Source organism: Gobius niger, assembly GCF_951799975.1.
Source record: "Gobius niger genome assembly, chromosome: 1".
Classification (NCBI taxonomy): domain Eukaryota; kingdom Metazoa; phylum Chordata; class Actinopteri; order Gobiiformes; family Gobiidae; genus Gobius; species Gobius niger.
In genome coordinates, this window is record NC_136852.1 from 17,533,736 (window position 1) to 17,546,433 (window position 12,698).

Sequence of the window (12,698 nt, forward strand, 5' to 3'; positions counted from 1 at the left end):
GTGGACAAAGCTGGAACAAAATGATTTATAGCACACATCTTCTTATTGCTGATTTGCAAAGCACACATTTGTGAAATAGTGTAAATAATGATGTCATTTTGATCATCCGTGTAAAAGAAACACTTCGGTTTCCTTCTACTGGGCATTGACTGTTCATAGAAATCCCGAGTACTACAGTGTACAATACTACTGAATTTAATGTAGACCCAGCGATGCCTCAGGTGGCTCTCTGATTTGAGCAGGATTGATCAACAACATTGTCTGACACAAAAAATGTACATTCATTTTCTACCTGCAGGAGCAAAATATGCAAATCGTTCTCATTTAAGCACTGGGCTTTTTCATGACAAGTGTCAGAGATAACCCTCTCTCAAACACTCAGCGGCATGATCCCCCAATAGGACCTCTGTTATTTTAAAGCAGCAAAATCACATTTGAAACTAAGTGAACACAGCAAGAGGGGGAAATATGAAACATAATTTCAGAATACAGAATGAGGCCATGAAAACAGCACAGCCGAACAAACGGTACATTACTATTCATTGCACTTATACAGCAGCACACACCTCAGTCCTCAGGATAAGGCCTACTTTAGTAAAAGGCAGTCACACACGACGAGCACAAACAGCAGTGGGATGAGTCAGACGCACAGGTCAGCTGACCCCTCCCTCCCCCACTGACTCACTGATGACGTCGATACTATCGGTTATCATATCAGACCACCTCCTCCCCCCTTTACCCCTCTATCTATTTCACATTGACAGACACGCACTAGGTGGAAGCCTGGGTCGGAATACATTTCACTGTAATACTGATGCCCTATTTTACTTGCCTTTTCTCTTCGTTCTACAGCCTAGTTATTTTAAATCAGTTTTTGTTCTATAGATGAAAGGTTAATTACTGCTATACCACACAATTCAAAATGTATTCAAAGCAAAAATCCACATAGACCATAGTGTATTAAATTTGAGGATGTGTTGAGAATTATGTTCTGGTTTAGTTATCAATCTGACAATTTCAAACTATTGAAAGATACAAACACATAATATGCATATAAATCTATAATTATTAACACTTGTAACACTTTATTTTACACTACCTTGATAAATTGTACCTAACAAAATTGTGCACAATGTAATCTGCTTTGCAACAATCTGTAATATTTTATATATATGTACTACATACACAATGGAATAATGTGTATTAGTACTTTGCAGGTGCATAGCGTAATAATCACTGTTGGGGGTAACGTATTACAAAAGTAACAAGGAAAATATTAGTCATTACAATTCAAGTAACTCAAGTTACAAGTGCATTTAAATGTATGCACAAAAAAGCCAAACTCCCCCCAAATTATGGACACTGGTGTATAAGAGTGTAGTTGTGCTAACGTCGTCAAAACAAAACAGAAAGAATAGGGGAAAGAGAAGGATAAGGAAATCTTTGACTGCAGTTTTGCTCGGTGGCATTATTACTATTTTCAGTTTAGATTTTGCCAAAAGTAACTCAGAAGTAACTGAAAAATAACTCTAAAGTAGTGTACAGTAACTTAGCTACATTTGTGAAACAGTAATGTTGTATGTTTTTATAGCTGTAACTACTAATACAGAATATATTACAGTTTTAAAGTAACTTGCCCAACACTGGTAATAAGACATAAGACCTTTAGGGTTAGGACTTAAGGTTAGTGTCAGAGTTAAGGCTTATGTCTTATTACATTATGTACCTGTAAAGTACTAATACACATTATTCCATTGTGTATCGGACCTTTGAGTACAAGTTATTACACATTGTTACAAAGCACATTGTTACTAAAGTACAATGTATCAAGGGTAGTGTAAAATAAAGTGTTAACATAATTATTATTACTGATCATCATTTATTATTTATGAATTATTTAAATTATTTGTTATAATCATTTGAAGCTAAACTGATCTCCAGTCATTTTTCAGGGAACTCAAAAGAAGACCAACAATAACAGTCTTGGAAGAAACAGCTTGTGTGTGTCTGTTCAGTTGGAATGTAGCTTGTAGTATTTGAACTTCCACTCACTGCCCCTCCTCACCAGTTTGTTTTCTATAGGCCTCATTCAGCAGCTGTATCTCTTCATGATAGCCTGAGCTCTCTTGTGTTTGGCGCCTGCTGTTCTGCCGGTGCGCCTCCACAGTGTCCGGTATTGTGATGTTGATGCTCTCGGCCTCTGTGTTAACCGCGCTGGGGATGAGCAGCGAATAGGACGCCGTCTCTCCCAGGTCACACGACACAAAGCGGTTTTCCCTCCTCGAGTAGCGCAGGGAAGGGGAGCGTGCGTGCGTGGAAGACTGGCTGATGTTGGAGATGATGGAGACGCTGTCCAGAGCCTCTTCATTGTCACAGATCTCTAAGACTTCCAAGTGGATCTTCACGTTGGTGTCTCCCACTCCTGCTCCGATGCCCATGCCGATGTCCAGAGCCATGCCCACGTTGCTCACACTGATGTCGGCCGCATGTCCACCCGAGGAGGGGTCATCGGCGCTTGGCTCGTGGCCCACAGACTTGGATCGGTACACATCAACCTACAGGATCAGTGGATACAAGAGTTGAAACAAGGCTTAACTAACATAACGTAGGCATTAAAGGGACTATAAAGAGTTTAAAAATGTTAAAATTTAGTATTTTCCTCCCCATACATGTTCCAGCAATGTCCTAATGTGTAGAATGAGCCCAGACCTGTTCACCACAACTGCCTCTAAAATCCTGCACTGTCACTCAAAAAGTTTTACTTCGGGTCCAAATTGCCGTCATGCACAAGCTAAATATAGAATGTGCAGTTACACATGTGACCTGAGGTGGCAGTAGTGAGTATAAAATGGCCAACTTGCATCTAGCCCCTTAAAGGACGGACCTAAAATGCATTATTTCTCTCTGCTCTTAGTTATGTGTAACATTTCATCCAGTTAATAGTGGAGTGACAATGACAATTAGACATTTTGATACTGAAAACAAAACAGGTAAAAGAAGTGAAACAATATTTCTGAATGTCATGTGAAATGTTCAAACACTGTTGAAGATAAATAAACACAACTGTACATAAGAACATGTATCTATATATGTTCAGTTATGACATGTCAGTATAATTACACTGTATACAAGAACACTAGCTATGTAAACCTGGCATTAAGTTACTGTAACTTAAACACATTCATAATGAAAGCATATAACACTTAAGGAATGATTCCTTCAACGTGCATGATTATATAATTTCATTGAACTAAAACAATTTGGAAATTAGTGTAGTGAGCTAGTCAGTGTTAGTAAAGACTAATAAATGTTGAATGAGCTTAGTTTATGGTATTTGTAAAACTTATTTTTGTTACGAGTTTCCTTCCAGTATTAGTATTCACAACTATTCAGGTTTACAGTGTGGATCAAAGTTATTACAGTAAATCATGTGTAGATTATGCACCTCTTACCTTCCTGCCATTGTTGGGGGAGATTCTGAGCCCATCACTGCTGACTTCATATGTGGACAGGGAGAGAGTTTTTCCGGTGGGGGCCTGGAGAGAAACTGTGCCTTGAAATGCACACAAGGGAATTGAGAGACCACCAGACGACCGCTGCAAAGGAGGCAGAAACAGAAATTACAACATTGAGTTATCAATTTGCACCAGCCATTCCCAAAGTCTGTAGCGTTGCAGCCCCTTATCATTCTGAAGATGCCATGGTTGCACTTCAATAATTATAATTGTATTTAAAAAATGTTACAATGGTTTAAAGCCTAAAAAATGATAGAACTAATATCAATGACTGAGAGCTATATACTTTTTGGTACTTTTTTCAGTACCTTTTGTTGACAAGCTGTGGTGCCTCTGAGCCTGCCTCCGGAGCCCTCACCCCACATTGGGAATCAACAGCATAAAGTATTTTTTGTTCTAAAAACAATCTCCCGTAATAAAAACAACCATATTGCATTTACTGTAATAATAATAATAATAATAATAATAATAATAATAATAATAATACACAAACATTTTATTTATATTTCACTTTACATTTCAAAGAAACCTCAAAGTGCTACAACACTGATCTGTTGCTATGTGGTATTAAAGTCAGTGCAAGGCTGTGCATCTGCGTAAATGAAATTATGAGATGAACAAGATGCGTTCTGGGTAATGATCTCAGTTGCAGGAAATGCCTCCCGTGGTGACCCAGTGGGAGGGAGTGTCATTATTCCCTGTAAATTATTTATCATACTGCAATCTAATGATATAATGGTAAACATGCGGCTCGATTAGTGCTCACACAAACAATGTCAGTGTCAAGCTGATTATAATAGACACAGTGTGATTGGAGAGAGACACACAGATGAGGAAAAGTCAAGATGATAAAAATTGCTCATAAGCAATCAAAGCGGGAGATAAAGATCAATATAACCACTTTAATTGTATTACTTTTTAACCCCCTCCCCTAACTTTTTAAAATAATTTACACATGTAAGGGCTCATGAGCAAACAATTAATGGATCATGGCCACATAGCACACATGATGTAAAGAGAAAAGTGCTTGTCCTGAGCCCCAGCAATTCCACGCACCGGCATTATGAGCCAACCTGACTCGTTTGATTTGGTTTAATGGTGTTTCACTTTTGTTTAATATTTGCATCATACAGCAAAACGTTTTCATCCATACATGGAAAACAAGAATATCCACTCTGAGGTCTGGCTATCCCTTTATAAATACCTAATATGGTCTGCCAGACTCTTTTTCAATTCTATATGAAAAGAAAGGAGAGGTGGTTGTGTTGCATTTTTTCCACTTTGGGACAACCTTCACTGTATTCCATATAATCTCCTGAAAAACATAGTACCATGCATACTAAAGCAGTCTCATGTGCCTTTAAACCGCTTTTCGTTTTGTGTTTGGTCTTTGAACGCACATTACATTCAGAGTTTCCCCTCAGTGGACAGCGCTGAACTATCCTAAGGTCTGAGCTGCTGACAGCGAAGTCAAAGCCAGGGTAAAGATGTCTTTAAGCTCTAATTTCAGCTCTCCCCGCGGACACTGAGGCCAAAAGGGCTGACAGGGAGCAGGGGTGATGCTGGGTAATGACATCTAACTCACTAACAAGGAACAAAACACAGCTGTGAAAAATAGGATATTTCATCTCGACCTTCATCTGCAGCTCGGTGCAGTGTGTGTGTGTGTGTTTGCGTGTGCACTAATTGACTGTTGGCGTAAGATGCCAGCTAGTGAGTTTCACACATTTACTTTCCTGCTATTGTTTTGTATTTTGTGCCTTTGTTGAAACAGTTAATGAAATTGTCCCTCATGAGGAAAAGAAACATTCCCCAGAAGAGCTTAGCTTTGGTTGACATCACTACCACTGCAAGATAAGGCTAGTTGTAAAGTGTATTAATGCGAAATGTGTTTGTCCATGGAAATAAAAAGTGGAAATGCTGCTCATGTACCAATCTGAATGTTGTGAGATGAGTATTGATTTTTTTTTCAGTATAATTGCAGTGATGGACATAGAAAATATCTGAATAAATCATACAGCGCTTGATTTTATATCATTCTTCATTTGCTATGTAATTATTCATTATCATCAATACAGCTTTCTTTGATCGTGCACTGTTTTGTGTTGTTTTGCAAATGCTTGCTACACGTTTGCCAATAAAAAGTAGGCCAGACAACTTAGCGCAGCACTGAGCATTATACAAGACCGACGCCAGGCTGTAGATGCTCCATGGATTTGCCTCAATTTCATACTTAAAAGTAGAGAAGACTTGAGGAGGAGACAAATACACGCTATACACGCTCTGGTTCATAGCATCCTGATTTAAACCATTGTCTCCCCAAAGTTCATAGAGTTGTCTCTGAGAACAAATGCCTAAGGCTACGTCTGAGCCGCCGGTGCAGGGCTGTTTGAACATCAGCATGCATTAATGATGAAGCCTTCATCTTTCTGTCTTTCTCTACACAACCGAGAAATATTGGAAATGAATTGACTATCTGAATACACACAAAACAAAACCTGCATTATTTACTTGGTGCTGTTACTTGAAAATGAGCCTTTGCTATTGACTATAATTAGATAAAGCAAAGCCATGACAAAAACAATGCATGCATTATGCCAAACAAAGACGGCAGATTATTTCTTCATGATGGCACCTGTTAGTGGGCGGAATGTATTAGGCAGCAAGTAAACATTTTGTCCTCAAAGTTGATGTGTTCAAAGCAGGAAAAATGGGCAGGCACCAGAAATTGAGCAGCTGCCTCAAAGGACAAAAACACACACACACGAATACACAAAGGAGTACATGTTAGGAGTTAATACCAGTGGATCAGCCCAGTAGGATATTTTATTTGGCAAAGAAATGAATGAAGAGAATAGAGCTTGTTGCATACTGTGGGCTTTTAAGGCAGGTGGGCAAAAGCATAAAATCATTCTCACCAACAGCGAGACAGATGCACATAATTTGACAGCTTGGTGTGTTCAATACTAAACTCGAGCAAAATTGGTTTAGAGCGACCACAGCATACCAAAGAAAAATAAAAACATTATTATTCCCGTGTGCTGAAACTAAATCGACAACTCTTTCATCTTTGGCATTGACCCATTCAGTTCATTCCTTTTTGATCCAAATTTGATTATGTCTTAGGTGGTCTGTTGAAATACAAATGAGACAGATAGACTTTCCATTTCTCTTCATTCAAAACTCATCAGTCAGAAAAAGGGGCTTGTGTGTTCTTGGAAGCCGGTACAGATGGCCAGTTTTGCTCCAAGGAGAAATGTCACAAATGCTGTGCGTGAAGTGAGATTCCCAGGCCTGCTCTGTGACGTGTTGAGCAACAGCAGAAGAAGACTCTTTGACGTTGTTAATTACACACTGAGAGTTATCAATAAGTCTATTAGTCTTTTATAGTGTACAAAATAAGAACAGGGCACCAAGGCAAGACAGGCAAAGTAAGAGAACAAGCACAAGAAGGATTGAAGTCTTTCCAGGGTCATGGGCCCGGTCCGCGAGGCCGCCAGGAACCTGGGAGTTGTCTTTGACCGAGAACTAGAGTTCAAACAACAAATAAATGCCGTTGTCAAAGCTAGGTTTTTTTAGATGCACCTTTTGACCAAGGCTAAGGCCCTTTCTCTCACAAAAAGACCTCGAGAAGGCGATGCTTTCATCAGTTCTCGGTTGGACTAACGCTCTGTATTCTGGCTTCCCACAGTCGTCACTCCATCAGTTACAATGCAGCAGCCTGTCTTCTAACCGGTTTATCCAGACACAGTCACATCCTCTCCTCCCTGCATTGACTCCCGGTCCGTTTTTTAAGTTTATTTTAAAATTGTAATGTTCATGGCGTCGCCCTGTTATATTTAAACTGAGATTTTAATTATGCATCGCCCCAGCAGAGCTCTCCAGTTCTCCCATCAAATGGTTCTGGACATGCCCAGGTCCTGATTCGAACAGTGGGGCGAGTCCTTTGCTGTTGCCTAAACTGGAACAGCCCACCCCTGAGTCTGCGTCACATGTTCTCACAGACCTGTCCTTTTTAAAGTTCAGGTTAATCTCTTCAAACTGGCTCTTCATACCTTGAACTCATTGAATTGTTTTATCTTTCTGTGAAGCACTTTGGTCTTCCTGGTGTCATTGTAAAGTGCTACAATATAAAATTGATTTAAAGTGCCTATTGGAATAAAGTACCACAATAAAAATCACAAATAATGTTTATGCATAGATCAAAGGCTTTGTGTTTGTCATTTCAATTTCAGTGTATTTAAAAAAAAACAACAACAAAAAAGCTCATAATGTTTGGTCAGGTGCTACATGTACATATGACTGCAACCCACATATCTCCCTTTATTCTTTTGCTGAAGAACAGCTTGTTTCTTATTGCACGTTTCCTAATATAGTACGGTTCTAAATCACATCTTAATGATCTCCCACCATTAGGATAATCTAAATCCTACAAATTGCTGCAGCGCAAAAATCAATCTCTGGCAGTTCAAAAAGAGACAGATACAAATGACTTAATTAGCAGTCTAAACATGAGGATAATGGAGTGGCTCCACACTATATTTACCTGTCTGGGCGCTCGCTCTGACTTGCTCCGGCACCATTCCCAGTCTGTCAGCTCGATTTTGCGGCACTCTTCGTGGGACAGCCTTCTCTCGGGCCCTTCAAACACTGAACACGTATCCAAGAACCCCAGCTGTTGAGGCGGGACACAGCGAAAGTCATTGTCATCCTGGTGTTCCTCATGTGGGAGAGAGGAACATTCGGCCCCACTGGCTTCTGCTTCCAAAAGCAAATCTGCGTGAGAGGAGCTGTCCAGAGCGCAAGGGGTGCTGAAGTCAAAATGAGGTCCTAAGCTCTCAAGAGTGTGGAGGCCAGGGTTGGCGAGCTCACAGTTGAAAAGACTGTGGTATGGCAGCTTCTGGCTGGAGGGACTGGGAGGGGACAGAGCAGCGTGTGAGAGCTTATAGATGCCGTAGCCATGTTGAAAAGACAAGTTGAACTCCAGTCCTCTTTTCACCACTGCAACAAATGTGTGAACAAAAAAATAGTAAAAAGTTAGGAATTATGACATGAAGAGAAGGTTCCCAACAATAAATATTACACTGAAATGGCTGTGTTACAGTGTGCATAATCCAAGCTGAAAATGGGTTGAAAATATACGCATGTTTACTTCTACAATATAATGCTCTTTATCATATTGTTTTTGTCTATTGAAGATCTATGGAAAGAGCTCTCACTAAACAGAAGGGCCCACGAAGTCAGTTGTTCAAACCTCCATCTTCTTTCTGTCAAATCATGTTGTATCGTTGTGGTAGAAATCACTGGCTGTCACTATGATGATGGTTTATCTCCTTCATGTCCAAACTGTCCTCATGGAGTCTATAGACAGCTTGTGCTTAAAATCCATAATTCATACCCAGTGCAGCCCGCCAGGAGTTTTAAGGGAAAATACTTTTTTTTTTAAATACACTTACAGTATACACTTTTCCAATTTTCTTTATATAATCATCATGTTTTCAACCATCGTATGGGGCCTTTGTGGATACACATATGGATTATTTACTATCTTCTTTCAACGAAGCGTTCCAACTGTTGTATTTCATGTTATGCACTCATTCCAAGGTCCACAGCATCAATCACTTGTGAACCATACAACCATCTTGCACTCCATGGGTCTACATGTTTTCTATGCAATGATGGGCACAGCACAAGTTTTTGAGACCCCTCCCTCCCCTATCTTTTACCCCCCAGTCCCACACCCCTGCTTGTACTCTACATTAGTTAAACTACGCAACTTTCAATGATCTATTGCTTTATGTTTGCGTTTCTCACTTTAGATAAGGAGATGTAAGAGTAGCTTTCTTCTTATTCCGTTTGGAAGTAAAACGCTTCACTATAGTACACTTTTGTACAGTTCTTGCCCTGGGCTGTACCTGAGGGTCCATGTGTCGGGTCTCTTTTGCAGTTGATGAAGCAGCCACAGGGCATGTGTATCCAGCGCTCAGACAGCACAAACAGGGGGGTCATGGCTGGAGCCAGCAGAGTCAGAAAGAAGCTCAGAGTTTCCAGGGACGAGCTGCGGGCATTCACTGTATGTCTCACCAACACCAGGGTCTACAGCAAAAAGTGTGGATCACAAGGGACAAAGCTATTATACTGCAAGAATGCACTTTTAAACATGAAAATGTTGAATTATAACATTACAATCATTGAAACCTGTGGCTAAAGTTTAATCTGAGAACAGTATTTATATTTCCTGTGGCCTTGATGGTCGACCGGGACGTGACGATTCAGATCTCGGCTCCCTCAAGTGCAGACTATCATTGTGTAAGACACTCACCACTCTCTCTGTGCATGAGAGAGGGGTTGGTGGTTGTCTGAGTGCATGTTGTGATTGTAAGTGCATTAGTTGTTGTATGCTCATTCAATATTCATATTTCAAGTGCCTTCTTATTATTTCAGTGTGTTGTAACAGCTCTGTTGAAATTAATCAGTTTTGTTCTTCTAAAGTACACTGCCATCAAACATAAATTATGAAAAAGTTGCAGAATCAAAACTGGGAGTAATGGGAGTGAATACACCTGAACAGTGACATTTGCAGCACAGTGGTGGTCCACAGCCTCTGTTTGAGTCAGATCAGGGAGCAGGTGTGTTGACTTATTCTTACCATGATAGGCATCCACAGTATGACGCGGAGCACTGCGAGGACCATAGAAAAACGCTTCTGAGCGAACACCACTGGGGTGTCACCCGTGGCCACTGTTCTCTGTCTGTCCGCACACACAGGAGAGATGCCACTGTCCTTTCTGTCCTGCAGCTTTGTCCCACAGGAGCTGGGACTCAGCTCATTGTAGGCGCCCAAACTTTTGTCGGGGCTGTCAAGACAGAAGTGCGTGGAGGCACTGATGCCCCCGGCCACATCGAGGTACATGGGGTACAACAGAGCCCTCTGAGACTCCCTGGAGCACAGCAGCTGGTAGGTGAGCGGGATAAAGAAGAGCAGGCCACAGAAACACAGTGAATATATGGATAAGAGCAGCAGGACGTAGACACTGTCTATTTCTGGGAAACAGCCGAGAGACGCGGGAGTGAAACTGCCCCAGCCGCACAGAGGTAATGCGCTCACGGCCAGGCTCACCACCCACACGCCGGTGATTGCCCATGCCACTCTGAGCGGTTGTCGGACTGAATGGAGAACCCCAAACCTCTTGGTCACGTAGAATGTGTAAGAAGCTATGAGAAAGGCTTTCATGTTGCTCGAGACCCCCTGGAACACGTACAAAAGTCCGGACAAAGTGCACAAGCCCCCGGCGCCCGTGTCACTCTGCCACTGCAGGAGCGAGAATAGGGACAGGGGCACCACACTGAGCAGATCGTCCACGGACATGGAAGCCACGATGAGGCACAGCGAGGTCTTCCTCCGCATCCGAATCAGAGACAGCAGGGAGAAGACCCCACCAGCAAACGTGGCAGCCGCGATGGTTACGCACAAGCTGAAGATCAGTAACCGCATCTGTCTCTCCACCGATGGACGGGTCTCCTCGTACGCGGTGGCAGTGGAGTAGCTCCTGTTAGGCGCCGGTGAACTGGGGTACGACGCGGACATTGTCACTGGATCAACTTTTGTCACTCAAACACAATGCATTCTAAGTAAAGTTTATCTCAGCAAATCGAGGTCTGTCTGTTAGAAGCTGCTTCTCCGAGGCACGCGAGCGTCCAGAGCATCCTTGCACGGGCGCTTCTGGAGCAAGGTCCTGCCACACACTTCTACACGCTCAACCCGCGCAGCAAGGACACACTCCGCTTACCAGCATCAGCTGTACGCGCTTTCGTCATCAGCAGCCCCCTCCCTTTACGAGACTCGTTTGGGGTGGGCCTGCTTTTTACTATACATGTGTGCTGCAACTTGGTTTGTTTGTGCAGGAGGCTGGTGTTGGAGGACATGGTTTGAAAGAAGAGGAGGTTTAGTATTTTTAATCTAATAGGCCTACACAAAAAGGTAAAATCACAACACAAGAGAATGAGTAACACACCTGACGCAAGGGCCTTTTTTGCACTGGCACTGCACACCAGTATTGAAATGGCCTTGTCTTGTCCCAGCCAAGAATAATTGCCCCTGTCGGTCCAGTTTCAACAACATGAAAAACGTGGTTGATAGTTCACAGTAGATCACAGTAATTGAGTTGGCTTTATGACTTAAAAGGATAAAAGTCTTACAGTCCTGTTAAATACAAATGGTCAGTTCAATTTGTGTTTGGCTAAGTGGCTCTCTGTGGGGCCCCCGACATGCACAGAGGCACACCAGAGGACAAAACACAACTCAAGGGTATCACGCACACACACCGAGAGAGTGGCTGAGATCAGCGCCACATCAAGGTGACCCAGTTTATGCTGTTCACATGCAATACTGTGTTCGGTTTCAAAAAGTACAAGGTGAATGTGTGGGCTGATATATCATTTTGTACGCAGCAGAGAGAGAGAGAGAGATTTAAAAAAAAAAAAGGCAGAATCTACTTGAACAAAGACAAAAGGCTATCATTCTGACAAAACATGTCCCGTTATTTCCATAATGCTATTGAAAATGGAAACTTCGTGGGAAATATTCACTGTTTTCTGTAAAGTCATTCGATACTGAGATAAAACAGCTGGCGTTGTGAGGCCTATCAAAGATGCATGTTTGGTATGTCTTGATGTCCATCTGTCAAGTTTGGAAAAAAAGCCATTCAAATACGGGAACAAAACAAAGTACTGCAAATGCAATGTCAATGTCAGCGCGCACAAAGGAGCAGAGCTTACAAGACTCCATGAACGCAGGCAATTCCTTCGGTGATTCATTCTATTCATTCATTTTTTTTCAGAATGAAAAGCACGACAAGGAAGTCGAGCAGAATTCGTGTGTTAAAGAGCGGAGGGATGCACAAAGCAGCACAGAGGAGACGTTTTTACTTCACACTTCATAAATTAGTATAGTTTTATAAATAAAACTAATAAGTGCACAGGCTCAATCACTTTTGATGGACATAATGCTGGAGAGAATAGTTTGTCACTGGGTGTTTCCCAGACTTCTGACTGCATTTCAATTTGAAAAGACTCACAAAGACAGAATGCGTTAGAGAGGTTTTATTGAACATGAAACGTGATTGGAGCTCGGACCCCGGTGGAAGATTGCTTCATCGATTTGAAATACATGGCATCGATGGA

General features: G+C 41.7%; 1 protein-coding gene across 1 annotated transcript; it reads right to left on the minus strand.

Annotated features, from left to right (window-relative positions):
* Positions 1-1,911: 1,911 nt before the first annotated feature.
* LOC306975221 (putative G-protein coupled receptor 149) lies at positions 1,912-11,291 on the minus strand. Its single transcript, XM_079572700.1, has 5 exons — positions 10,165-11,291; positions 9,431-9,611; positions 8,062-8,516; positions 3,453-3,596; positions 1,912-2,555 (listed from the first exon to the last, which is right to left on the minus strand). The coding sequence occupies exons 1-5, from the start codon at positions 11,101-11,103 to the stop codon at positions 2,049-2,051; spliced, it is 2,226 nt and encodes a 741-aa protein (XP_079428826.1). The 5' UTR covers positions 11,104-11,291; the 3' UTR covers positions 1,912-2,048.
* Positions 11,292-12,698: the final 1,407 nt, after the last annotated feature.